At 46.8% G+C, this 26,515-nt stretch overlaps 1 protein-coding gene and 1 pseudogene across 8 annotated transcripts in view; one reads left to right on the plus strand and one right to left on the minus strand.

Moving 5' to 3' along the window:
• AGAP1 (ArfGAP with GTPase domain, ankyrin repeat and PH domain 1) overlaps positions 1-26,515 on the minus strand; it is a 662,058-nt gene that overhangs the window by 257,703 nt on the left and 377,840 nt on the right. For all 8 annotated transcript variants that reach the window (XM_017890291.1, XM_017890287.1, XM_017890285.1 and 5 more), the window contains one exon: positions 2,094-2,198. In XM_017890291.1, the coding sequence (XP_017745780.1) occupies positions 2,094-2,198 (105 nt within the window). The remainder of the gene's footprint in view (positions 1-2,093; positions 2,199-26,515) is intronic.
• On the plus strand, positions 3,825-3,953 carry LOC108540974 (thymosin beta-10 pseudogene; annotated as a pseudogene).

Genomic DNA, 26,515 nt, shown 5'->3' on the forward strand with positions numbered 1-26,515 from the left:
AACCATGAAAGCACACGCAACTCTTCAACACAGGAAGCCGACTGCTAGGAATTTATCCTAGGCAAGGCAAACGGACAAGGGGACAGAGAGATAAACAGAGGAATGCTGGTTAGAGTTCTTTATGATAGTGAAAAACTGAAACTAAATTTATTTGAGAAGGTTCATTTTTCAGATACCGTGGGATCAATGAAGGCATATCCACACAGTGGAATATTACATAATCATTAAAAATGGTGGTATACAAGTACATTTCTTGACATGAAAATATCTACCGTTAGTGAGGAAGGCAGGCTGTGGGCAGTGTATACACAATGGCCACGTGTTTGTGGAAGGAAAAGGCATATATACATAGAAAGAGCTGGGGGTATGCACCCTAAAATGTTAAGTCAGGTTCCCTAGGTGGTATTTTAGGAATAATATTAATTTTCTTCAATATGCTTTTTCTAACTTCTCATCAATAACTGTGTCATTTTATAAAGCATTTCCAATTTTTAAAAATTAATAGCTTAGCTGGGTGTCATGGCTCATGACTGTAATCCTAGCACATTGGGAAGGCGAGGTTAGGCAGATTGCTTGAGGCCAAGAATTCAAAACTAGCCTGGGCAACATAGGGAGACCCAATCTCTACCAAAAACTACAAAAAATACTGCTGCTGCTGCTACTATTACCACTAGCCTGACACAGTGATAGAAAGTTGTCCTTTGTATCTGTGGATTCTGAATGTGCAGATTCAATCAATTGTGGATTAAAAATATTCAAAAGACGGCCAGGCGTGGTGGCTCATACCTGTAATCCCAGCATTTTGGGAGGCCGACACAGGCAGATTTCTTGAGGTCAGGAGTTCGAGACCAGCCTGGCCAACGTGGTGAAACCACGCCTCTACTAAAAGTACAAAAAAATTTAGCTGGGTGTGGTGGCAGGCACCTGCAATTCCAGCTATTTGGGAGGCCGAGGCAGGAGAATCGCTTGAATCCAGGAGAGAGAGGTTGCAGTGAGCCAGGATCACACCACTGCACTCCAGCCTGGGAGACACAGCGAGATTCCTCTCCAAAAAAAAAGAAAGAAAAAAAAATCAAAGGAAAAAAAAAAAAACTGAAAAATAACTAATACAACAGTGAAAAATTATACAAATAAAAAACAGTATAGCAACTATTTACAGATAATTTACATTCTATTACATATTATAAGTAATCTAGAGATGACTTAAAAGTATAGAGGAGGATGCACTCAGGTTATACGCAGATACTACGCTATTTTATACAAGGGACTCGAGCATCATGGATTTTGGTACCCGAGGCAAATCCCAGAATCCATTCCCCATAGATACTGAGGGACAATGGAATAGAAGGACTGACTTCCACCGTATATTCTAATCTACACATTTCTCTACATTAAGTAAGAGTTATGGAATGTATTGCTATGAAACTAGAATTAACATCCCAACTTTAAATTTTATCAAGGGTAGAATGTCTGCATTTTTTGTATTTTATCAATGGGTAGAATGTCTGCATTTCTTCCCCAAGAATAAAGTTAATTTTGTTTATAAATCTATCTTACACACCACCAGTATAACAAACTTATATATAACACAAACTTACATATAACACAAAGAGAAAAGTTTCTTTTGCCTAATGAACTGGAATGTGTTATCTGACAGTAAAAGCTGAGTCATGAATTGCACTTAACTTCTGATTTTTGTTCACAGCTTTTCAAAGCTAAATCCTGGGTTCAATTGTGATTGTTTCCTTCATTCTCGATTTTCAGATACATCACTCTTCTCTCCTTTCTCTTTTCTTCTTGCCCCTGTCTTTTTACTCTCATCTAAAATTTTACTTCATCTGTGCCTTTTATTGTAATTCTTTGTAGAATTGGAAAGCCACAGATTGACTGGCAGGGAGGGGAAGAGAGAGAAAGACATATGGTCTAGTGGAGTGTGAGGGACAGTGTTATTTATCTCACAGTTGAGCAGGAGACCAAATACGAACTTTCACTTCAAACAGAGACAAGAGGCTGGGCTGCTGGTAGGTCCCCCTTCCCTACGGTGTTTAGTTGAGGTCTGCAGCTGTTAATTGCTCCGAGGGGGCCATACTCACATGTAAACTGGGGTGATAGGTCAGCACGCCATTGTCACACAGGGTGACATATTTCTTTTTCCACTCTTTATTCAACGATTTGCCACTTCGCTTCAACAGCATGCCCTGCAAGGGAAAAAGAGCCAAACAGAAAGTCTAACGTAAATAAAAAAAAAAAGAAAACCAGGTACACAGGCAACGCATACGTTCAAAACACTTGTGTGTGTGTGGGACTTCACTCTGATGCTGGCGAATGCTAAAAGATGTGCCATTAGTTCAACAAATACAACACGAACACAGGGAGGTGTGCTACACTTACATCTTTTGGATAATTAACTGCTAAACACACAGGAAACACCTAAAGGTATAATGTTTTAAAGAAAGAAACCTCAGGCTGGGCACAGTGTAGGGATCATTTGAGCCCAGGAGTTCGAGACCAGCCTGGGCAAGATGCTGACACCCCCATCTCTAAACAAATAATTAATTAATAAATAAATAAAATTAGCTGGGCATGGTGGTGAGCTTCTGTAATCCCAGTTACTTGGGGGGCTGAGGTGGGAGGATCCCTTGAGCCCAGGAGGTTGAGGTGGCAGTGAGCTATGATTGTACCACCGTACTCCAGCCTGAGTGACAAAGCGAGACCTTGTGAAAGAAAGAGAGAGGGGAGAGGAGAGACAGAGAGGAAAAGAAAGAACAAACTAAAAAAACTGCATTGGCCGGGCGTGGTGGCTCAAGTCTGTAATCCCAGCACTTTGGGAGGCCAAGACGGGCGGATCCCGAGGTCAGGAAATTGAGACCATCCTGGCTAACACGGTGAAACCCCGTCTCTACTGAAAAATACGAAAAACTAGCCGGGCGAGGGGCGGGTGCCTGTAGTCCCAGCTACTCGGGAGGCTGAGGCAGGAGAATGGTGTAAACCCGGGAGGCGGAGCTTACAGTGAGCCGAGATCGCACCACTGCCCTCCAGCCTGGGCGACAAAGCGAGACTCCGTCTCAAAAAACAAAACAAAACAAAATTAAAACTGCATTAACTGAGCTGGGCACAGTGGCTCACGCCTGTAATCCCAGCACTCTGGGAGGCTGAGGCGGGCAGATCACCTGAGGTCAGGAGTTTGAGACCAGCCTGGCTAACCATGGCCAACACTGGCGAAACACTGTCTCTACTAAAAATACAAAAATTAGCTGGGCGTAGTGGTGGGCACCTATAATCTCAGCTACTCGGGGAGGCTGAGGCAGGAGAATTGCTTGAACGCAGGAGGCAGAGGTTGCAGTGAGCTGACATCCCGCCACGGCACTCCAGCCTGGGCTCTAGCAGGAGACTCTGCCAAAAAACAAACAAACAAACACAAACAAACCAACCAACCAAACAACCAACCAACCAGCGGGCTCGGAGCGGGATGGCACTGATTGTTTTAAGAAAATGGCAGACAGCCGGGCGCGGTGGCTCAAGCCTGTAATCCCAGCACTTTGGGAGGCTGAGACGGGTGGATCACAAGGTTAGGAGATCAAGACCACCCTGGCTAACATGGTGAAACCCCGTCTCTACTAAAAAATACAAAAAAACTAGCCGGGCGAGGTGGCGGGCACCTGTAGTCCCAGCTACTCGGGAGGCTGAGGCAGGAGAATGGTGTAAACCCGGGAGGCGGAGCTTGCAGTGAGCCGAGATCGCACCACTGCACTCCAGCCTGGGTGACAGAGCGACAGAGCGACAGAGCAAGACTCCGTCTCAAAAAAAAAAAAAAAAAAAAGAAAATGGCAGACAAACCAGACATGGGGGAATCGCCAGCTTTGATGCCGCCAAGCTGAAGAAAACAGAGACGCAGGAGAAGAACACCCTGCCGACCAGAGACCATTGGGCAGAAGCGGAGTGAAATTTCCTAAGAGCCTGGAGGATTTCCTGCCCTCGTCATCCCTGAGACCCCAGTCGTGGTGTGGAGGAAGAGCCACCTGCAAGATGGACACAAGCCACAAGCCGCACTGTGAACCTGGGCACCCCGCACCGATGCCACCGGCCTGTGGGTCTCTGAAGGAACCACTCCCAATCGGACTGCCAAATTCTCTGGTTGGCTCTGGGACATTATAGAAAATTATTTCTATGAATAATGAAAATAAAACACACCTCGTGGCCAAAAAAACACCAAAAAACAAAACAAAACAAAACTCACAAAAAACCCCAGAAAAACCCAAACTGCATTAACTGTATTCTCACCTTAGATTTGTAAAGAAGAATTTTTTTTACAGTTTCCTTCATTTCAGATTTTTTATTAAAACCAAAATTCCACTGGCAAATTTCAGTAACAATATTTAATAGATGAATCCCATGTAATTGACTCTAATTCACTTTTAATGAAATCATATTAGGCCTTCTTGAAAACCACTCAGAATCTGAAACCAACACATTTTTGAAGCCATGTTTAATCCAGTTTTCTTAAACGGTTGCTGAGAATTTCTTCTTGTTTTAACACCAATTCCCAGCAAGCCTTGCTCTATCTTTACAGGTTTCCCTTTGCTAAGGAAGCCGATGGCCAACACTGAGCCTGGGCAGGCCCAGCGCCTTGAGCTGGGGTTCTCTCCTCAGCCCGGGCTCCGTGCCTGTCCAGCTCAGTCCCTTTCAACGACAGCGTTCACTTCGGGAGTCTCTGCCTCTGTCTTCCTCCCTTCTCATCTTACTCTGCTCCATGTTAACCAAGAAAACTGAATCTCTTTACTTCCTCTTCCGCTATCCTTTTATAAACTTATGTAACCTTACAGGACTGAGAAAGCGTAAGACTCAGGCTAATTCACCTGGACTGAGGCAGAAGGAAAGTTATGAGTTTTGAAATACAAGAAGACGCTTTGAGAAAGCCGAGATGCCCCACGAGTCACCTCCGGAACTTTTCCCAGGCTCCACTGACCTCCTAAACTCTGCTATCTTTCAAGAATCACAACATGAGAATGAATTAAGTACTATTATGGGATATAATTGAGTTCAAGTTCCAATTAATTACCAATACTGCGACATTACTGTTTTTTATTTACTAAATCGTAACCAAGTTTTGCGAACATAATGAAGTACGGGCCAGCTTGGGGCTCCAACCACCACTAGACATTGTTGCTTAAGGGAAAACATCTGAGTTTGAAACGACTTTGGAAGATGATTTCTTTGCAAGTTCTTACTCACAGAAACGTGGCAAAATGTGGCATACCTTGATTTCTTGGAATCTAAATCACTATAAACCAAATACGGAACTGAGACCAATCAACTGAACGAACCAAGTCCATAGGAAAATGCTAACTAAGTTGCAAACCACGACAATAAGAGCTTCCTCGCATGCAGGAATTAGAGGAGAGGGGCAGTCACCACTAGTGACGCAGTAATAAATAAGCGATTGCTTCAACTCATGAGAGACCCCTCTCCAGTGGGATTCCCGAGGATTTTAAAACTTAGCATAACAAAGCCTCACACAAGGTCCTTTTTTTTTTTTTTGAGACGAAGTCTCCCTCTGCCGCCCAGGCTGGAGTGCAGTGGTGCGATCTCGGCTCACTGCAACCTCCGCCTCCCAGGTTCAAGTGATGCTCCTGCCTCAGCCTCCCAAATAGCTGGGATTACAGACACGTGCCACCATGCCCGGCTAAATTTTTTTCTTTTTTTCTTTTTTTTGTATTTTTAGTAGAAACGGGGTTTCACCATGTTAGCCAGGCTGATCTCGAACTCTTGACCTCAGGTGATCCACCTGCCTCAGCCTCCCAAAGTGCTGGGATTACAGGCGTGAGCCACTGCACCCGGCCCTCAGTCAAGTTCTCCAATGGGCTCCCATTTTTCCATCATTCATTTCAGATGGAATTCAAACAATGACAAGTCTCTGGTGTCACCAGAAGATGACAGATGCTCCCGGCTTCATTCAGAAAGCTTCGTCCCTTCCCACTCAGACAAACGCTGGCCACGGCGCACGCCCCTGGGGCTCCATGCGGATGGACTTGCACCACTCTTCTGGCTGGCGTGTGGGGGGTGCTTTCGCGAGCAAATCATATCCTCAAAATTGTTCTACCGCAGTGAAGGCTACGAGGACTTACTTGTTAAGGAAAAAAGGGGAAACAGTCTAATCGGGAGGCATGTGAAGACATGATTTCATAGCTTTCTGAAGAACTAAACTAGGCTAAATTAAAACTTTTTTTTTTAATTAAAAAAAAAAAAAAGGCTGGAGTGCAGTGATGCCATCATAGCTTCTTGTGGCCTTGAACTCCTGGGCTCAAGTGATCCTCCCTCCTTCCTCCTGAGTAGCTTGGGATTACAGGCGTGTGCCATCCTGTTTGGCTAATTTTTTTTATTTTTGTTTTTTGTGAAGATATGGTCTCGCTGTATTGCCCAGGTTGGAGTGCAGTACACTGATGCAATTACAGCTCACTGCAACCTTGAACTTTCTGGCTCAAGCAATCCTCCGGCCCCAGTCTCCTCCGAGTAGCTAGGACTACACATACGTGCCACCATGTCTGTCTAATTTTTTATTTTACTTTTTGTAGAGACAGGGTCTCACCATCTTGCCCAGGCTGGTCTCAAACTCCTGGGCTCAAGCAATCCTCCCACCTTGGCTTCCCAAAGGTGCTGGGGTAACAGCGAAGTGAGCCACTGTGCTGCCTCGCTTAGGTCTTCAGAAAGTGCTGGATGACAGGGAGTGAGCCACTGCACCTGGCCTAGGCTGATTTTCTTTTGATCCTAGGAAAACTCTTAATAAACTTAAGAGCTTATTAAATAAATAAACTTAACTTAAACTCTACGTCTTGCCAGGGAGGATAATCTTGGATTACAGGCACTGTTCAAATGCTGCGTTAAGTCGGCAGGACTACGGAATACCCTGGCCTCTTAGGAGTCATATTTCTGCCTTCCAGCCTCGGCCCCAGTTGGGTTTATTATATGACCCCCCCACCAAGAACTGCTGTGGAGACGAAGAGCCACTTAGCTGCCCGGCTTGTCACGTCATGGCTGTGGTCCAGCTGGGCTGGGGCAGGTGCGCTTTTCTTTCAGTGGCTGGAGCACTACCCCACGCTCAGCCTGGCTGTGCAGTCGTGTCCCCTGACTCTCCTGCTCCCCAAAGGAACAGGTCAGGGGCAGCAAAGTTATGGAAGCCATGGCTCCCTGAAAGCCAGGACTCTGAGTTACACAGGGCAAGTGTCTTGTTAGCTAATGGAACGTGGCAGGGCCAGCCCTCCTGCCCGCTTCACTCCTGCCAGGACACTGGGCTGCCGGGCTGCCAAAGTCTCCCGTTCCTACTCATGGGCGGTGACCTGCTCCCCACACAGAACCACTGGGTGTTCCAGCCACTGCCCAGCCCAGCACTTTTGGTTTTGAACCTCAGCTTCCACTTCCAAAGCACAAACACCAAGGGGCGGCTGCTCAGGATCCTTCTGGCAGGCACCTCTGTCACCTGAGTCCCTTGTAGGGAGAGAAGTGAGACTTCATGACAACTCGCATTTTATCTTCCCGCTGCACCCCACAGTTTACAGAGGGTATTCCCAATTCCCAAGACATTCTGATTCAGTCAAGGACCATGAGCAGACAGGGGCTCCGCTACACTCCCAAATTCCCACGGAAACAAAACGTGAGCTCGGAGTGAGAGCAGATGAGCAAATATTTCCCTTAACTGAGAGTGCACATGGCTCCAGAGGAAGCAGCTTCTGTTTGCTAAATCCAGGAGCAGCCTGAGAAGGCCTCCACTCTGAGTGTCTTCAAGGAAAGGAGAACAGGACAAGAAATCTTTTTATTATTATTATTATACTTTAAGTTCTATGGTACATGTGCACAATGTGAATGTGCCAGTTTGTTACAATAGGTTATACCATGTGGCCATGTTTGCTCGTGCGGCACCCATTAACTTCGTCATTTACATTAGCGTTAATGTCCTCCTAAAATGCTATCCCCCCACTACCCCCTCCCCCCACAATAGGACCCGCTGTGTGATGCTCCCCTTACCTGTGTCCAAGTTGATCTCATTTGTCCAACTTTCCCACCTATGAGTGAGAACATGTGGTGTTTGGTTTTCTGTTCTTGCGATAGTTTGCTGAGAATAATGGTTTCCAGAAATGAACGAAGCCTCCAAGAAGTATGGGATTATGTGAAAAGACCAAATCTACATCTGATTGGTGTGCCTGAAAGTGATGGGGAAATGGAACCAAGTTGGAAAACACTCTGCAGGATATCATCCAGGAGAACTTCCCCAACCTAGTAAGGCAGGCCAACATCCAAATTCAGAAAATACAGAGAACGCCACAAAGATACTCCTCAAGAAGAGCAACTCCAAGACACATAATTGTCAGATTCACCAAAGTTGAAATGAAGGAAAAAATGTTAAGGGCAGCCAGAGGACAAGAAATCTTAACCCGACTAGCAAATTCTAGGAACAGGGTGCCCAGGGCTGCTGGAAACTGGAGGTCAGACCTGCTTGGCAAGGAGGCGTACTTTAGCCCAGAACATGACAGGGCCACATGCCGCCACCACCAGGCCCCTGGGGTTGTGCAACACAGTGACCCTGCAGGGCTGGAGGGCCCCATGTGTCCAGATATGCTGATTATCGAAGAGAAGTAGAAACATCGGACTTGTGTGTGATGGTTTCTTATGTTAAAATACTGGCCACAGGTACACATTTTTGCACTGAACACAGGTTACACCGAACCTGCTGCAGGCCAGCTGCACATGCGCACGGTGTTTGTGACTTTTGGCCAAGAGTCACTGGGGTTGGATGGAGCCCCCCTGGCCTCCCATGGATCTAAGGATCCAGCAGTCACAGCACCCATACTCTCCATCTGACATGGGGAGCGTGGCCTGAGGGGCAGCGGTGTGCAGAGGCCACGCTATCGGGTTTCCGCGGGCACCGTGGGCCCTTCTCTCAAACCAGCGGGCTACCCTCAGCCCCACTTCCTGCCTGGCCCTGGAGGTGCCTGAATGTCTGGGCCCTGCCATAGGTTAGCAGGGTGGAGGAAGGAAGGGGTTATCTGATTTGCATTAGGAAAGATTCCCCTGGTGAGGAGTTGGCAAGACGGAAGCGCTTTCCGGCTCAAAGTGTGGCCCACTTTGGAGCAGCGGTTGGGTCTACTCGAGAGGGGAGGAATCAATCCGAATGTAACAAGATCCCCAGATGGTCTGAGCAAATTTGAGACACGTTGGAAGAATTTTTAAAATTTTGAGTGTATTTTAATCACTATCTAAAAAGTGATCCAAAACCACCACTGGATTCCACCACCCGAGTTGGCATCTCTCACTTCCTGGGTCACGAGTTGCGCTAAGGGGGAGAGCACCGAGGGAGACGCAACATGTAAATCACTCACTCCGAGAACAAGTCAACCCCCGGGGAAGGCACCGCATGCTGTACACAAAACGATTTCTCAGTATGAAAGCAGGAAAGGAAGAGGCTGGTGTCACCACGTGATACAGTCACGAGGCAGCTGAAACCAAAGGAGCCTGCACTGCAACCGTCATCCCTAACCCCTGGCACGGAAGGCTGTCATTTTGTTTCAGCAAAACATCATCATCCTTATCATTAAATGCACAATAAATTAATGCTATTAATTTAAAATTTTAATAAATATAACTTTTATATTTATTTAAAAGCTATAAAGACAAGGAGCTAAATCTTAGTTTTCTGCTTGTACCTAACTGCGTAATTATTATCAAAACAATTAAATAAATGTTGAAGGATTCATGAGATTTTTGTTCTTTGAAAAGGCTCTGGCTGGGCGCGGTAGCTCACGCCTGTAATTCCAGCAATTTGGGAGGCCGAGGTAGGTGGATCACGAGGTCAGGAGTTCAAGACCAGCCTGACCAACACAGTGAAACCCCATCTCTACTAAAAATACAAAAATTAGCCGGGCATGGTGACACATGCCTGTAATCCCAGCTACTTGGGAGGCTGAGGTAGAAGAATTGCTTGAACCCGGGAGGCGGAGGTTGCAGTGAGCCAAGATTGCGCCATTGCACTCCAGAATGGGCAACAAGAGTGAAACTCTGTCTTAAAACAAAACAAAACAAAACAAAACAAAAGTTCCACACCATTCAAATGTGGGAAAGACTGGTCTAGAATGGCAGTGATGATCAGGGATATTTCTGGGGGCAAGGGAGGAGAAGGTTAGGCAGGCAAGGAGAACGCAGGTGCGAGAAACACGCTGGAGGTAAAATCGGGACAAGGCACTGGGTGGGGTGGGGCGGGGCCAGCACAGACAAAGTCAGGCTTTAGTTGTTGTGGCCCAGTGGGGTCATTCACTGAGCCAGAGAGTACAGGAGCTGGTGACCAGGAGGGAAAAGAAGACTTTGGTATCAGCCACACAGCACTGGAGGGGCTGGTGACCCAGGTAGGCAAGGCGGCCAGGCCAGCCGTTGAGGTTCCACGTTCAAGGAGGAAGTCTGGGAGATGGAGGGTGGCTGGGGAGGAGCCAAGAGATACAGGAAGAAGCCTAGGGAGTGAACATGGTCACACTTAAGGTTTAGCATGCAAGGGCCGGGTTACAATCTGCTTAGCCAATACAGAATCAGAATCCCATTTTGAAGAATTATTATCTAAGGGTCAGCAAAATTTTCCTGAGAATCTTTAAGATCATGATGTAATCATTTAATAGGTTGACTAGTTCATTCTCCTTTAAAAATAAATTATTTTAAATATTTCTGAAAGTACATAAATTGATAGTAAAAAGCATCATGTTCACCTTAGGAAAACAACAGATAGAATATTTGCAGTTTCAAATGAGGAAGCTAGAGAATAATGAAGTAAATAAAGAGAAAGCAACGCCCACCTCTATTGGAGATGATGAAATTATCTGCAGGTGAGGCCCTTCCCCTAGAAACAAGTTATCTAATTACAGCGAGGAGACCCTGGTCATGGGTCTGACACAGAACAACTACTTTTTGAGGAAATCAGCATTTGTTCCATTATATGGTCAAACTTAACTCTCATTAAATGAATCCATGTTAAATATAAACAAACAATGCATCGAGGTTTTAAAATGAAATAAAAAGACATTCACCAGTTGAATAAAAATTTGTAAGTCCCTAGTGCAATTACAATGTATTTTGGAAGATGTGTTTGTCTGATCAGTCTAGATAATCAGCCATCAAAATCAGTGCACGTACTGTTTGGCAATGAGAAGTGTAGATATCTGTGCACAACTAACACGAAAGTCTCCAAGTGGCTCCACGTGTTGGTTTCATGGCGCCCCATAAGCAAATGCAGATGGGAAACAAGAGAGCACACACTCCCGGGAAAGCTGGGGAGAGAAGCTCTACTCAACCACAGGCCCGGGCTGCAGGTGGAACCTCAGGAAACGTGCTGGGAATCATGTGTCCAATCGTAGCCTTCGAAGCACAAGTGTTCCAACACACAGTAAGCACATGACTCAAAATCGACCTGGCCCTGAGAAGCACAGCCTTGTGGGTATCACAGACCTGTGCTGAGGTCTCAGCCCCAGCAAACATCAAGTGGGGAAGGCTGGTCCCCTGGGAATCAGATCTCTCAGCAGACAGCACGATGGTGAGCCTTGCACCTCGGTGGGCTTTTATACTAAGATCCCAGGAACCCAAAGTGCTTGTTCATCCCAAGCATTTAAAATACCATTGATTCTATTACAATCGTTGTTAGTCCCAGGAATTCTAAAAGGTGGAAACAAACGATGGGAGTTGCTCTCTAGTTGGCAGATACAGAGACAGGACGGGGCCATGGACCAGTAAGGTTGAAAAGTGACCCCATTTATAAAACAAGGCTGACCTCCTCCTTGCAGCAAGGGCAGATGGGGGAAAGGGGGTGACAGGGCTCTCTCCATCCCAGGACCCCAGGAATACTGCCCCTGGCCTCCAGGGTTCTTCCCCCAAAACTCAGTCTTCCATCAGTTCTAGTTTCTCTTTTCGCCCACGTTTGGGAGCTGTTTCTAGTTTGCCTCCACTTCAAAAGAGGTTACTGCTTATCTAATGGAAATGTGGGGCCATGACACTGACAATTTCTCTGATAAGTGGGTATTTTAGTACCAGTTTTTAAACTCAGCCCATGTCTGCCTTGATCCATGAACATGCGTGCATGCGTGCACGCGCACACACACGCGTGCACATACACACAGAGTACCTTGGTTCTAGGAGTGATGCTGTCTTTGTAATGAGTTCTATACATGAATGCCTTCTCTTTCATATTCAATGTCCAGGTTCTCTTGAAACTTCCAGAGTAGATGAAGGCAAAGCCAGAAACGTGACAGAGTCCTGTCCTGACCCATGGGGATAGGAGCAGCTGATCCAAGTGAGGCCTGCCACAGCATCTTGAGCGCACCCCTGCCCCACCCAAACCCGTCAGATGTTAGCATCTGAGCCTCTTAGCTCCCTGCAAGTGCACTTCGGTTGCTCTGCCTAGGTGAAAGCATCTAGAGTGATGGACAGCAACTATAACCACAGCCCTGGCCCCAAGGAGGCATGAGGGCAGTCATGTCTGAGAAGCTACTGCAGCGCCCCCAGTTAAGCCACCTTCTTTCTACATCACCAGGTAACCTCGGGAGCTCAGCTCAAGAATATGGTTCTGGGTCAGGTGCGGTGGCTTACACCTGTAATCCCAGCACTTTGGGAGGCCGTGGCGGGCAGATCACGAGGTCAGGAGATCGAGAACATCCTAGCCAACATAGTGAAGCTCCGTCTCTACTAAAATGCAAAAAATTAGCCGGGTGTGGTGGCGGGCGCCGGTAGACCCAGCTACTCAGGAGGCTGAGGTAGGGGAATCACTTGAACCCGGGAAGCAGAGGTTGCCGTGGAGCTGAGATCATGCCACTGCATTCCAGCCGGGCAACAAAGCAAGACTCCGTCTCAAACAAAAACAAAAACAGAAACAAAACAAAAAACAAAAAACAGAATGTGGTTCAGGGCTGGGCATGATGGCTCACGCCTGTGACCCCAGCACTTTGGGAGGTGGAGGCGAGGGGACTGTGTAAGTCCAGGAGTTTCAGACCAGCCTGGGCAACAAATTGAAACCCTTGAAAGCCCGTCTCTACAAAAAATACACAAATTAGCCGGGTGTGGTGGTGAGCACCTATAGTCCCAGCTACCCGGGAAGCTGAGGTACAGAACTGTCTGAGCTCAGGAGGTCGAGGCTGCAGTGAGCAGTGACTGCCACTGCACTCCAGCCTGGGTGACAGAATAAGACCTTGTCTCAAAAACAAAACAAAAATGTGGTTCTGGACTGACATCAAGGTCCTTCCACATGGACCGGACAGCTGCACTGGCCTTCCCACAGCCGGGCAGCTTAGGCCTCCAACTTACTACACAGGCTTCAACTTCCTTGAAGGGCCCCAATCCCAGGAAAGCCCAGACTCCCCAGCTGTGGTTTTAACGCCCACAGATCTTTGACATCAGAGAGTCCATGTCTGCACTTACACATGTAAACCTTAAAAAAAAAAAAGGTTTGCCAAAACAATAGGATAAACTACAAAACTCTCTATTGTCTCTCCTTAAATAATTCTAAAAGGCCTTTTCTCAAAAGCACGATTAGACAGCTCTCTGATGAGTGAAGACGTTGGCTGGGGCTTCAGAAGCAGGAGGCAAGATGAGCGTTCGTAATCAGAGGTTCAATTGGACTACAAATGAGCAGACTCGGGAAATAGATTTTGTGGATTAAAACATGCTTTTCTTTCTTGGCTTAAATTAATTCTGAACATTGATTTTTGAAGAGTGTTTGTACCAAGTGGGAATCACAGAATTTCAGCCTAGAGCGGCCCCAGAAGTTAAACCATTCAGCCCTGAATCTGCTACAAAAATGTTTTGCAGTATCCCTAACTGGGGCCCCTCAGTCTCTGCATGAGCACCCTGGAGACAGGGGTCCACAGGTCTCAACAGTGAGAGCTGCCTGGACGATCTCCCTCGGAAAGAGCCAGGGTCCTCTGCCCTCCCAGGGCACGGCTGGTACCTAACGCTAGAGCTGCACTGAGCTGGTGGGGACTTCCACGGACCGTGGAGCCGCCACAAAAGCCCCAGTGAGATGTCTTCTCATATGTGGCAACACAAGCCAAGCCCCTTCTTAGTCCACACTCTTCCCAAAGCAAGTTCCAGTTTGACCATGGGACGCCCCTCTGAATACACTCAGCGTCCCCCACGTGCAGCAGCTAAATGGAAAACAACTGGGGAAGACAGGGAGCCCGTCGCCTTCCTTAGGGAGGAAGTGGTACTAAGGTGGCCTCCACTGGTCTGGGCTGAGCGTGCAGACAGCCTCCCCTAAGCTTCCATCAGTCCGAACTTTCACACTTCCCTACTCTAGGGACCAAGAAGATGGAAAACTCTAAAAATAGTTCATTTGAAACTTTTAGAGGACATGAAGCCATGATCCTACTGGTCAGGAGATGACAGAGGCCGGAAGGCTCTGCCGGAGACGCTCAGGCAGACAGTTCCCGTCAGTGAGTGCCAATGGCCCCTGTGATCCTAAGTTTTTTTGATTCCGCATAACCCAGGGCCAAACGGCATGGTGGCATGTCACCATGCATACTTTGTCCATCTCTCAGATGCCACTTTTGTACATGTGAAAACCACCTCTGCTTAAGATTCTTTCTTGCTGTCCAGCTGTCACAGTGAAGACATCAATTAAAATGCTTTCTTTGACTCCTATGTGGCTTCGGCATTTATTTTAAAAAGTTTTTTTTTTTTTTATTTCTATGCAATATTGGGCTCACTCTGAACCAGACGCTGCTGCTCTAAGTGCCTTGCAACTGTGAACCCACTGAAAGTGCATGACAACCGGGTGGTCATTGATTATCCTCATTTCATGGACAGGAATTGATATGACACCTTTAACAGGGGTCCAAAGAGTGTGAACACCAATCCCTCAACATTCACAACTGCGTATTTCATCAACTGCAGTTTCATCACAATTGACATCCATGACGATCCTCATTTCACGGATAAGGACATTGAAACAGACTGGTTATGGAACTTGCCCCACGTGCACAGCCAGCGTGCTATCTGTTCTCCAAAGACGGCTCCCACTGAACCACACTTCGTGGCACTGGTGCCCCGGTATAAATAAATCCTCCCACACTGACCCTGGGCTGCCCGAGACTCACTTTAGCTAACAGCATCCATGGGAATAACACTATCTCCTTTGGGTTTAATTCTCGAGAAAGCCTCGCAGCACCTGCCTTGGGGAGCTCTGACAGACAAGTCAGCCCTGCTGGGCTCTGTCCACAGACCTCAGCCACAGTGTTCTAACAAATAGTCAAACGATCATTTTCTTAAATCCTGAAGTATCAGGGCAGATCCTTATGCAGCAACAGGTAAGAAAAACAGAATTAGCATCCTGTACTGCTGTAACAAAAATCAAAAACACATGGCAGTGGCTTTGCAACCAGGCAGTTGGCTGAGGCTAGCAGAGATGTAAGAAGCATGAGTGGAAGTTGTGATGACAGTGATGAAAATCCTACCTGAGGATGGAAATGGGGCTGGCAGATCGTGCACCAGCAGGGCAATCAGCAAACCTGCTCCCCCATCAGGGGGATGGGTAGCATAGCAAGAGTGCCTCGTGAGCCTGCACACCTGGCTACCAGATTGCCATGCTGGATGCTGGAAGTGCTCCTGGCTCTGTTAAATACGGGAGGAGAGAGGAGGTCCAGGAAATTTTCCAGCACAATTAGAACAAATATTTCAACTGAAAACCTTGTTGGACTGATCACAAAACAGTTTCTCATTCCCAGCTTCTCCTGACAGCAGAAAACCCTTGAGTAAGAACCGGCGTCGGAACTAAGATCAAATTCTGGGGATACCAGTAGCTGTGATCACAGAATGAGGACCCCTTCAACGGTGTGGCAGTCAGACCCTTTCCATGAGAACTCAAAGATTTGAAGGCAATGCCTCACAGACCCTTCTGATTAGAGATCCATGGATTACAGAGAGAAATCTGTGCATTAGTTTTTGTTTAATGGAACAGATTATGATTTGACACAAAGGATACCCACAAGATTTTTAAAGGAATTATACCACCTTGGATTAAAATGCACAGAGAAAGTTTAGAAAGAAAAGTGGTCTCTGGGCCCTCAACTTTAAGTACAGCAGGAAGCAGGCTGAGAAAGCTGTGTAGTAGCAAACATGGGTCAATTCTTATGGGAGAGGCAGAGCCCAGGGCCAAGGAGGATGCCTCCTGGGGAGAACATACCATTCTTATGCCCAGAGCAGGGTGAATCAGCATCGTGTGCTGGCTGGATTTCAGAATTGTTATGGGCCAGTGACTGCTCCATGTCTCTTGTCCCTCTCCACCTTTTTTTGTTTTGTTTTGAGAAGGAGTTTCGCTCTTGTTGCCCAGGCTAGAGGGCAATGGTGCGACCTCGGCTCACCACAACCTCCGCTTCCTGGGTTCAAGTGATTCTCCTGCCTCAGCCTCCGAAGTAGCTGGGATTACAGGCATGTGCTACCACGCCTGGCTAATTTTGTATTTTTAGTAGAGACAGGGTTTCACCATGTTGGCTAGGCTGGTCTCTAACTCCCGACCTGAGGTGATCCACCCGTCTCAGCCTCCCAAAGTGCTGGGATTACAGCCTCTCCACCTTTTTAGAATAAGGGTATCTGTTGCAGTTCTCCTGTTCCTGAGTCACCCCTGCACAGTGTGTGAGATAACTTGTCTCCTGGGTACCCTGGTCTTCCGATGGGGAGGACCATATCCAAGGAGACTCATCCACATGTGTACCTGGTGTAGATGACAAGGCCATGACCTTCGAGCCTGGGCCGGACGCCATAATGGCTTGAGTACTACTTTGGGTAGCTGGGGACAGGCTGTGGGTACTTTGCATGAAGGAGGGTAGAGTGAAGTAGATAGTGTCCAAAGATGGCACACAAAAACCAGTCCCCTCATCCCCCGTGGTGCTCATACCCTGTGTGATCACTCTGCCCTCTGACTCAATTGAACCAACAGAATGTGGTGGAAATTATGCTGTGCCACTTCTGGCCAAAGCCTGAAGAAGGCCTGGAAGCTCCTGCTTTTATGCCCCTGGGAAGCCTGAGCAGCCTTGTGAAGAGGTCAAACTATCCTACCAGGGAGACCAAGGAAAGAGGAGACATCCTGAGACTGCTCGAGGAAGAACTGGGGTCTCAGACAGATGACTGCCCATGACTTTTCCATGTTAGCCCCCAGCCAGCTGAGCCACTTCTGCTGAGGCACCCGATACATTAGTAAAGAAATGATCTTGGACGCTGTGGCCCTAAGAAGTACATTGTGGAGCATGGACAAACTGTCCCCAATATGCCCTGCCCAAACTCCTGGCCCACAGAATGATAAACAATAAGGTGGCACTGTTTTTAAAAATTATTTTTTATTTTTGAGATGGAGTCTCGCTCTGTTGCCCAGGCTGGAGTGCAGTGGCGCGATCTTGGCTCACTGCAACCTCCACTTTCTGGGTTCAAGTGTTTCTCCTACCTCACTCGGCCTCCTGAGTAGCTGGAATTCTAGGCACCCGCCACCACGTCTGGTTTTTTTTTTTTTTTTTTTTTTTTTTTTTTTTGGTACTCTTTAGTAGAGATGCGGTTTCATCATGTTAGCCAGGTTGGTCTCAATCTCCTGACCTAGTGATCCACCTGCCTTGGCCTCCCAAAGTGCTGGGATTACAGGTGTGAACCACCACACCTGGCCAAAATGGCACTGTTTTAAGCCACTATAATTCGGGCTCATCACCCAGCAATAGATAACCCAAATGGCAGTAAGGGGCAGAAACAGGGGCAAGATTCGAGGTACAAACCAAGGGTTTGTACTTGTTACCCCCTGCTTTGCTGCTTCCGTGCGAACCATTTCATCTACGAGACAAATTTTAACTTGTTTGTATAGCAAGAAATTTTAAGTGTTTTGTGACATCGCAAATTATTCTTCTTATCTTACTTGGAAATGGCAAATGTTGGTCTAATTCCTACCACCTAATTTACTGACATATCAGAAAGACTGATTTTAATGATCTACAACCAAAATATTAGGATTCCAGGCAGGCACATTTTGCTTTCTGCCCAAGGAACCTTTTCTGCAGTGGAGCAAAGAGTAGAATTGTCTTTCGGCTGCAATCTCTTTATTCGTCATGTGTATTCTTTGTCTAGTCCCAAGAGGTCATTGAAAGCCAAAAGCAATGTTAAGTGTACAAGCTTTAAATAACTTACAAAGTTAATGTAATGAATGGAAGTGCTATCTGAAATCCATCACTCAGTGTTTGCTGCAGCCCCAAGCTGTGATAAAACACCACTCATAAATTTATATTAAAACTCTGCTCGATAGCAATTATTTACCAACAAAGATTTATTGACTGCATTAGAGACTGGGGGTCTTAACCAGGCAAATCAGTCTTTGTTTTGAGTCTCAGGGACCAAATGGTGCTGGCCTCTGCTCGCACAGAGATCGTCGTTACACAGAGGGAACATTTCATGGCTAAGCTCCTACGTGGTGATGGAGCAACAGTCTCAACGCAGGCGGCTCCAAGTCGAGATCAGATTATCAACAGACACGTCCACAACCACTCGCCTTTGCTCTGTGGGCAGCATTCTTTGTCGGCTTTAACAGACACCGGGAGGCCGCACACGCATTTGATTGAATGTAAAGGACAGTGCCCGTGTGATTTCGCAGCGAGGTCCAATGAATCCTCTTGCTGCTGCAGGAGCACCAATAGTTTCCCAATTACCAAGTTAAAAAAAAAAAGTTTTCCTGGCTTAAAACATCCACGCAAGTTCAAAATGTTTGTTTCTACTTCTAAAAAAAAAAAAAGTGATGTTTGAGTACTTCTGTGGTTTTACAGTGAATACTGTTAATCGCTCATTTAGTACTTTATGATTTGCATTCATTACACTTTGGAACAGGTTCTTGTTAAAGGTTTCTATGAAGTTCTAAAATGGCTTAGAGAAAAGCTGGTACCTTTAACTGAGATCCAAAGAGTGTGAGTACCAATCACTCAATTTTCACATTTGTGTTTAATAATTTTATTCTAATTATTCTAATTAAGATTTTTTTCTGTATAACATGTATTAAAATTGTGGCTGAGAGGAACCAAACTGACCTCAATAAAACTAGAGAAACACATTTGGGTGGGTGGTAGGTGGACGGAATGTCATCATTGGAAACTGGAGAAGCATACGGGTCATACAAGCTGTGACCTATTCTTCCCTCATGGCACCAGCTCCATGTGGAAAATGGTCCATCCAGGTGATGCCCCTGCTGAGGCTCCCGACATCCCACTCTTCCGTGACGAACACTTACTCATCTTGATTCTGTCCTCTCATTATGCTAAGCTATACTCTGCAGATAACACCTAGCTAGAAATAGGCCTGGACCCATAAGAGTGAAAATCCATGGCCCGGTGTGCTTGGTTTGGGGGTCACCTCCCTCACTTGCACTCACGATTAGGCTGGTGCGTGCGTGCGCGCGCGCACACACACATACACACACACACACACACACACAGACAACTACAGCACCAGCATAAGGTGTACAATCCCGAGTGGCCAGAGCCTTCCCACCTAACAGGAACTTTCACAGCCTGTGCACCCTCATCCAGACTATTAGCACTGGGGATCCTAAGGGACTGGGGCCGGCAACCTCCCACATGTTGGCCAAATCTGATCTTCTGCCTCTTTCTGTAAATAAAGTTTTATCGGAACACAGTCAAGTTCATTCGTTGGAATGGGTGCATCTGCCCTGAACTGGCAGAGGTAGGTAGCTCAGGAGAAACCACAGGACCCATGAAGCCTAACGTATTCCTCTCTAGCCTTTTACAGAAGACTGCTGATTCCTGCTACAGGACAGGAAACCATGCAGACCCAACCAGAGGCCATCACCTTTCATGTAAATTGAGAAATTCAATTCTTTCTCTCCGATATGTCCTTCTTGCATCCTCCCCCTTACTCCGGCCATCCTCGTGAGCACCCCTTTAGCCTCCCACGCTGAGCTGCAGGGTCACAGGCTCTGCATAAGCAAACACCCCCCCGCAATGCTCATCCATTAGACGACGACTATTATGGGCTGCATTGTGCTCCACTCCCTAATTCAGATATTGAGATCCTAATGCCCAGCACTCACAATGTGACTCTATTTGGAGTCAGGGCCTTTACAGAGCAAATCATGTTAAAATAAGGCTGTTAGGATGGGCCCTAATCCAATATGACTGTTGTCCTTATTAGAAAAGATCAGGACACAGATACTCACAGAGAAAGACCACATGAAGACACAGGGAGAAGATGGCTGTCTGCAAGCCAAGGAGAGAAGCTTCGGGAGAAGCCAGTCCCGCTGGTGCCTTGATCTAAGACTTCCAAGCCTCCAGAACTGGGAGACAAACGTTTGCTGTTTAAGACAAAGTCTGTCGTCTTCTGTTACGGCAGTTCGAGCTGACTCACATACAGGTGCGTGAACAGGACGTGCACTGCTCTAGGACAGAGAAATGCTGTCCTCCCTTTCCCCCTCCCACACCGACGGCACCCGGCATGGGAGATGGTCCAACGCTGACCTCACCAGTCTCACCAAATACGCCCCACAGGCCCTGGTGTCACACTGGGGACTTCAGCTGTCTCTTCCCCACTTGCTGGAGTCTCAATTCCCATTCCGTACTGGACACACTTCCCCAAGCATCTATCAGGCACCTCAAGTCCAACACACCCCAATCACACACACGGATTGTCTCCCCAGTGGGTTAGGAATTCTGGGGAGTGAGGACTGTCTGAGGCGGCTCTGGCTCCCAGATTCCCACATCAGTAGCTGGCACCCGGCTCAACCTGCAAGAATAATCACGCCAAGTTATAGGTACTCCTAGTCTCAGAAAATAAAATAAAAAAATATCAAAGCAATCCATCAAAAACCTAAAACCAAAAATAAAGAAGCGCACAGGGTGTCACATGCTGCCGCTTAATTAAAACAGCATCAAGTCAATCTGGATGAGTGACGCACATACTGTAGGAAGTAGGATTTAACAGAAAAAACCAAGGGTGGCAAAAATGACCAGACCACAGATACACATATATGGATCAAGGCAGCTTTCATTCAAGCTGCAGAAAATGCCGCTAAGTGGAAGAAGTAAATCAATAACATAGAAATCATTCGTTGGGTGCAAAACACATCCCAATTAACTGGCTCTCCTCAGTCCTCCACAAATGGAAAACTTCTGGCAAATTCACATCCACGATGCTGGGAGGTAAATTTTGGTAAAAGGAGATGACTAGAAAATCTGACCAGCAGACACAAGCTTTGCCACTACTAAATCTTTTTAACTTTCTATCCAGTTTAAAGTGTTTCCATAGGAACAGCAGGAATCCCCCCTTAACCGAGCTTTTTAAAATAGTAATATTTCCCGCCCTGCCCCTCCTCCAGAGCACCTATTATTTTACAGATGGAGGCTTTTCTGTTGCTCCTTCTGTACAGTGGAGGGAGTTGGTGGGGGGGTGGGGGGGGGGAAACCGGGCCAGGGGCTGATTCTGGATCTTTAACCAGCTCCCCAAAGACCCCCTCCCCTTTCTGGCGAGTAATATTTCTGTCGTTCTGCCAGGTTGCAGGGTACAAAGGGTTACACTTTAATTGAGCTGTCAGCATCTCCAACAATCCTATAAAGCCCCGATTATGCACGGCGGGGTTAGTGACACACTTGTTATTGTGGATGCCCTATTTGCGAAACCCAAGCCTGTGCCACACACAGGTCAGTTCACCCGCGCGACCTTCCTGTCATTAGCCGCGTCTATTCCTACCTCACTGCTGAGAAAATCACACAGCACAGGCTTCAAAGTGCCGGTCGGGACTGGATTCGGCCAGGAGCTAATCACCCACAAATCCAGCTCAAATGGCAATAATTGGCTAAACTGCTCCCCTCTCCAGAGCTCAGCAGTAATTTGGGATAATAAAGAAAAGAATTATTCAGCTAACTGCCCCGAAATGTATGCTTTGTGACCGACACACTTCACATTTTAATAATGATGGACACAGAATCCAATTTAATACAGCGTCCACTGAATAACAAGACCAAGAACAATGACAGGGAAAGAAATAAAAAGTTTGTTGTGTTTCTTTCCTTCCCTTTAAAAAAAACCATGCTGACGATAAGTAATGCCGATGACATGTATGGTTCACATTAGGTCTGGCTAGCATTATTAAGTCTCAACCAGAACCAAATGCTAATCAAAGGAATTTTGAATATGGGCAGAAAAAAAGCCAATGAAGCTACTATATGCTGGGGTACTAAAACCAAACCAAACCTCCTCCATCCGAAGGAAAGAAAAGAAAGGAAAGGGAAACTAAGAAAAACAATAATTTTTTTTTCCCCACCAGGACTGACAGATCCCCTCTTGATTTTTCTAGTTAATATTATATCTTGATCGCCTCGTTTTTCTTCCCCTTCACTCTGTCTCTCCCTGTCATAAGATTTTCGGGGACGACACCAGGGACGACAGTATCTGCACTTAATGGCTGCCGGTAACACCTCTGCAGGATGGCCCTCCGCGGTGACCTGCGTTCGGGGGCTCCGGGGGCCGTGCAATGGAGCAGAAATGCTCTGTCACCTTCTGGCCGCCCATCTCCTCCTCCCACCCAGACAGCCCTGGAGGCCAGAACCGCAAACAAAACCAAAGGGCACTTACCATGGTCTGGAAATGGACTCCATTTCTCCCATAGCTAAAGAAAATTAAACGGAATCCAACTGCCTGCCTAGGAAGTATACCCAGGCCTCCAGGCTGGTCACAGAGTGAGCCGAACCCCCACTTCATGTGATGGGGGCATTCTGCGAAAACGCAAAGAGTTCACGGGACTACACAGTGGCACATGGATATGGCAGGGAGGAATTCCTGTAAAAGGAACAATCAGTACCTGCTGCTCCTGCTTTATTCTAGCGAACGATCCCTAAATTGTTGCCATTGCAAAGATTATACATGCTACCGCAACTGTTTATTAACTCACGTGGGAATGGCCTGCTTGCGCATTCAAGTCAGATCTGTAGAGTCAAAACCGGGGACATCAGGCAAGCTATGAAGTCGATCTTCATATCTATGGAAAATACTTACAAGTCCTCTGCATGGGAGATTTGTCCTTTCTCTCCAACACACACTTTTAAATACAGAAAGTTCCTGAAAGACACACTTCCCTTGTTCTCTCTAGTTCCTCTTTCCCATTTCTGGCAACTTTTCATCCACCTGACTCTTCAATGCTCAGAGTTCCTTTCTTTCTGAGTTAACTCTTCCCCTAGAAGGTCTCATCCACAGCTGCAGACATCAGTACCTGGTGTCCCACAAGTGGCACATCCTCAGCCCGCAAGCCAAGTGTCCCGGCTCACACCAGGGATTCCTCCCACGCTGCTGTCTTGCATTGGCGAGCGACCTGCAGCTAGCCATGTGCTCTCCCGACCCGGGCCTTCGATGACCTTGGGCCCAGGAGGCCCACCTCACACTGCCTCCCCAACCCCAGCCAGCGTCTGTCTCCTGGTCAGCTGAAATCATCCCTCGCTCAAAGAGGAGGCTGTCCTTGGACCTGTACTGTCCCACAGGGCCACCATCAGCCACATGTGCCAACTGAGGACTCGACGGGAGGCCAATCCCAGGTGAGAGGTGCTGTATAGGTGAATTACACACCAGATTTTGAAGGTTCCACAGGGCACAAGGTAACTTTTTGTATTGACTATATGCTAAAATGATCAAACACTGGATATACTAGGTTAAATAGAGCATACTAAAATAAACTTTGGATTCACTTGTTTCCTCTTACTTTTTCTAATGTACCTGCCCCTGCAAAATGGAAATCACATTGTGGTTGGCACTGTGTTTCCATTTGACAGGGCTGTTCAGATCACGTGGGATGCCACTGCCGTCTGGCTCCTTAGTTGCTGGATCATGGGCTTATGGACAGTAGGGACCATTGCCGTCTTGCCCATAACCTGGCAAATATCAAGTGTTCAAAAAGTACTGGATGAATGAATTACTGATTCTAACAAATATCATGAATGGTAAAAAGTTTCATGGAGGTTAAATGATTGGGCAAAGTAATATAACCAGTGAGGAGGAAAGGTGAAGCCACATTGTCTATGGGCTCCAAATCCCATTATGGTAACTACATACATATGCCCTGCCCTACACAGAGCAGAGGAGATTAGAAAGAGCATGCACACAGAGATCTCACCGGAGACCAAAGCAACCCAAACAGTCTCAACGCATGCATGGTGAGTGGACAGCACTACCCTGGATGCGAAGAGGCATGAAGAACACACCCAGGGCTGCCCTCAGGATCCTGACATCTGTTACAGAAGTTCAGAGGTGCCTATGGTCGGTGAAGGCAATTCAGACATGGACTAGAGGTTCTACTGCAGAAATGAAAAAGATGACTCACTTTCTTCCTGATTAAAGAAAGAGAAAGGTTTATGCAGACAAATAGCCATGTGTCAATTTTAGTCTTAAAGACTTAAACCAAGAATGGCTAAAAGGTACCTGGGACAGTTTGCAAGTGGGCTCCCACTGCCCTACCCCACGGTGATGGCAGATGGCATCTGCAGCACCTGAGCCCCAGAAGCCTTCTCAACACAGTACTCCATGCAGTCTCCGCTACGGATGAGAACTGGCACGGAAAACGCACCCTGCACCCGGCCCTGATTTCCAGAAACATTCCATGTACACATTTCATTACGAGCAGAGCAAATGTTTCCTTATACTGCCATTACTACCACTGCCACTTTGACAATGACGATGACAAGGACCGCTACCACTGCTACTAGCAGTAATTCCCTACTACAAATAATTTAATTTCTTGGGCATCCGAATACCATCCCGAACGGATTAGAAGTTAGAAAATAAACTATGCTTCTGGAGAACAAAGTGCATTGAATCAGGGTCATGGTCCCGGGCTGCGTGTGCCTGGAGCCATGGATAAACAGAGCCATGGATGAACGGAGCCATGGATGAACAGAGCCATGGATGAACGGAGCCATGGATGAACGGAGCCATGGATGAAGGGAGCCATGGATGAACGGGGTCATGGATGAACGCCCGGGACAGCTGGGCCCCTGAGTGGTCTAATGCGCTCCTGCAGTTTTCTTCCTGAGACACTCACCTGCCAGGTGCTAAGCTATCCAGTAGCACAAGCTGAAGAAGGCACTCCTGGTTCTGATCTGTGATAAAAAAAATGAGCTCAAGCAAAGGTACCCAGGACACTCAGGAACCCCATGGGCCAGGGTTCCCAATGGTTCTCTTCCCCCCAAATGGGACTTTTTAAGTCATGTTACATCTAAAATGTCAGAGAGATTTTTCTACAGATGTTAACGTTTCATTGAAGGAAACGCCAAGTAACTGGAAATGGTGACCAGATGGGGGTAAGATATAGATATGCATAGAGAAGGTGAAGGGTCATGCCCAGAATCATTCCCCTGATGAGCAGGAACCAGGGTATCTACCAGTCCACCAGCTGCCCACCAGGGACACAGTGGGTCTTTCTACAGACGAGCAGTCAGCTCAACTGCCTGGACCTTCCTGGAACTAAGGCGAGGGAAGAGAGCCGCCAGCATGCGCTCCCTGTAAATCACAGGCAGAGGCTGCCCTGCTAAACACAGGTGGTGAACGTGACAGTTAACGTGGGACGGCTTGGATGTGTTTCGTTTCCACCAAATGTCCTCTATGAAAGCCTTCTCTGTTCCAACTTAGAGGCTGTAACAGAGATTGCATGCTGTTGCTATCAGTAAGAAATGTGTTCCCTGATGATGGAGGAGATTTACATGGTGCCTGTGACACCTTACCAGTTTCAAAAATCTGGATGAAATGCACGGCAATGGTCAAAATGGCACTTCTGGAAATGACCACATAAAACAGACCACACCTTATTCCACTCCAAAGTTCCCAAATGCCAATTACCATTTACAGAAGAGGAGGAAGTGATGTTGAACAAATCCTCTGATTCATCACATTTACAAGAAAACAACTCAAATAGTCCCTCTATAGAAGTTGATTGTTAATCAGAACAGTCTAATGATGAACCACTGCAAATGTTATATCAGCAAGTTAAAAACGGCCTTGTTTCAATGGAAGAATCACACGTACATACCATAAAGTATTGTATTTCATGCCCCATTTCCTGTAACATATTAGTGGGTTCAGTCATCAAGTGACAATTGTCTCCTTGCCTGGTTCAGGTATTGTGGGGGTTGAGAGGAGGTGTGTGCAGTGGGGGAACAGCCCTCGGAGGCTGATGGCCATGCGCGGGGAGAGATTCGGCACTATTTGTTTATGGGCCCATCAACAATATTAAATAATTGCACATCTCCGTTTTGGCAAATAATGCAGTCTTGGTAAATATTTGTTTTTATACATGCTAATTGAACCACCATTTGGCATGTTGTTCTTCCTTTAATTATTCAAGATTACTCAAAAAAGAACGGCTGAATAGCAGAATCTTCCTGCAATTATTTGATTAATTTACTTCACTATTAAAATGTCAGAAACATTTATTACGAAAAACCAGAATCTGCACTACCGCCACTTCTCTGTAAAGCTAAACACTGTA

This window comes from Rhinopithecus bieti, unplaced genomic scaffold, assembly GCF_001698545.2.
Source record: "Rhinopithecus bieti isolate Rb0 unplaced genomic scaffold, ASM169854v2 scaffold_19482, whole genome shotgun sequence".
NCBI lineage: Eukaryota > Metazoa > Chordata > Mammalia > Primates > Cercopithecidae > Rhinopithecus > Rhinopithecus bieti.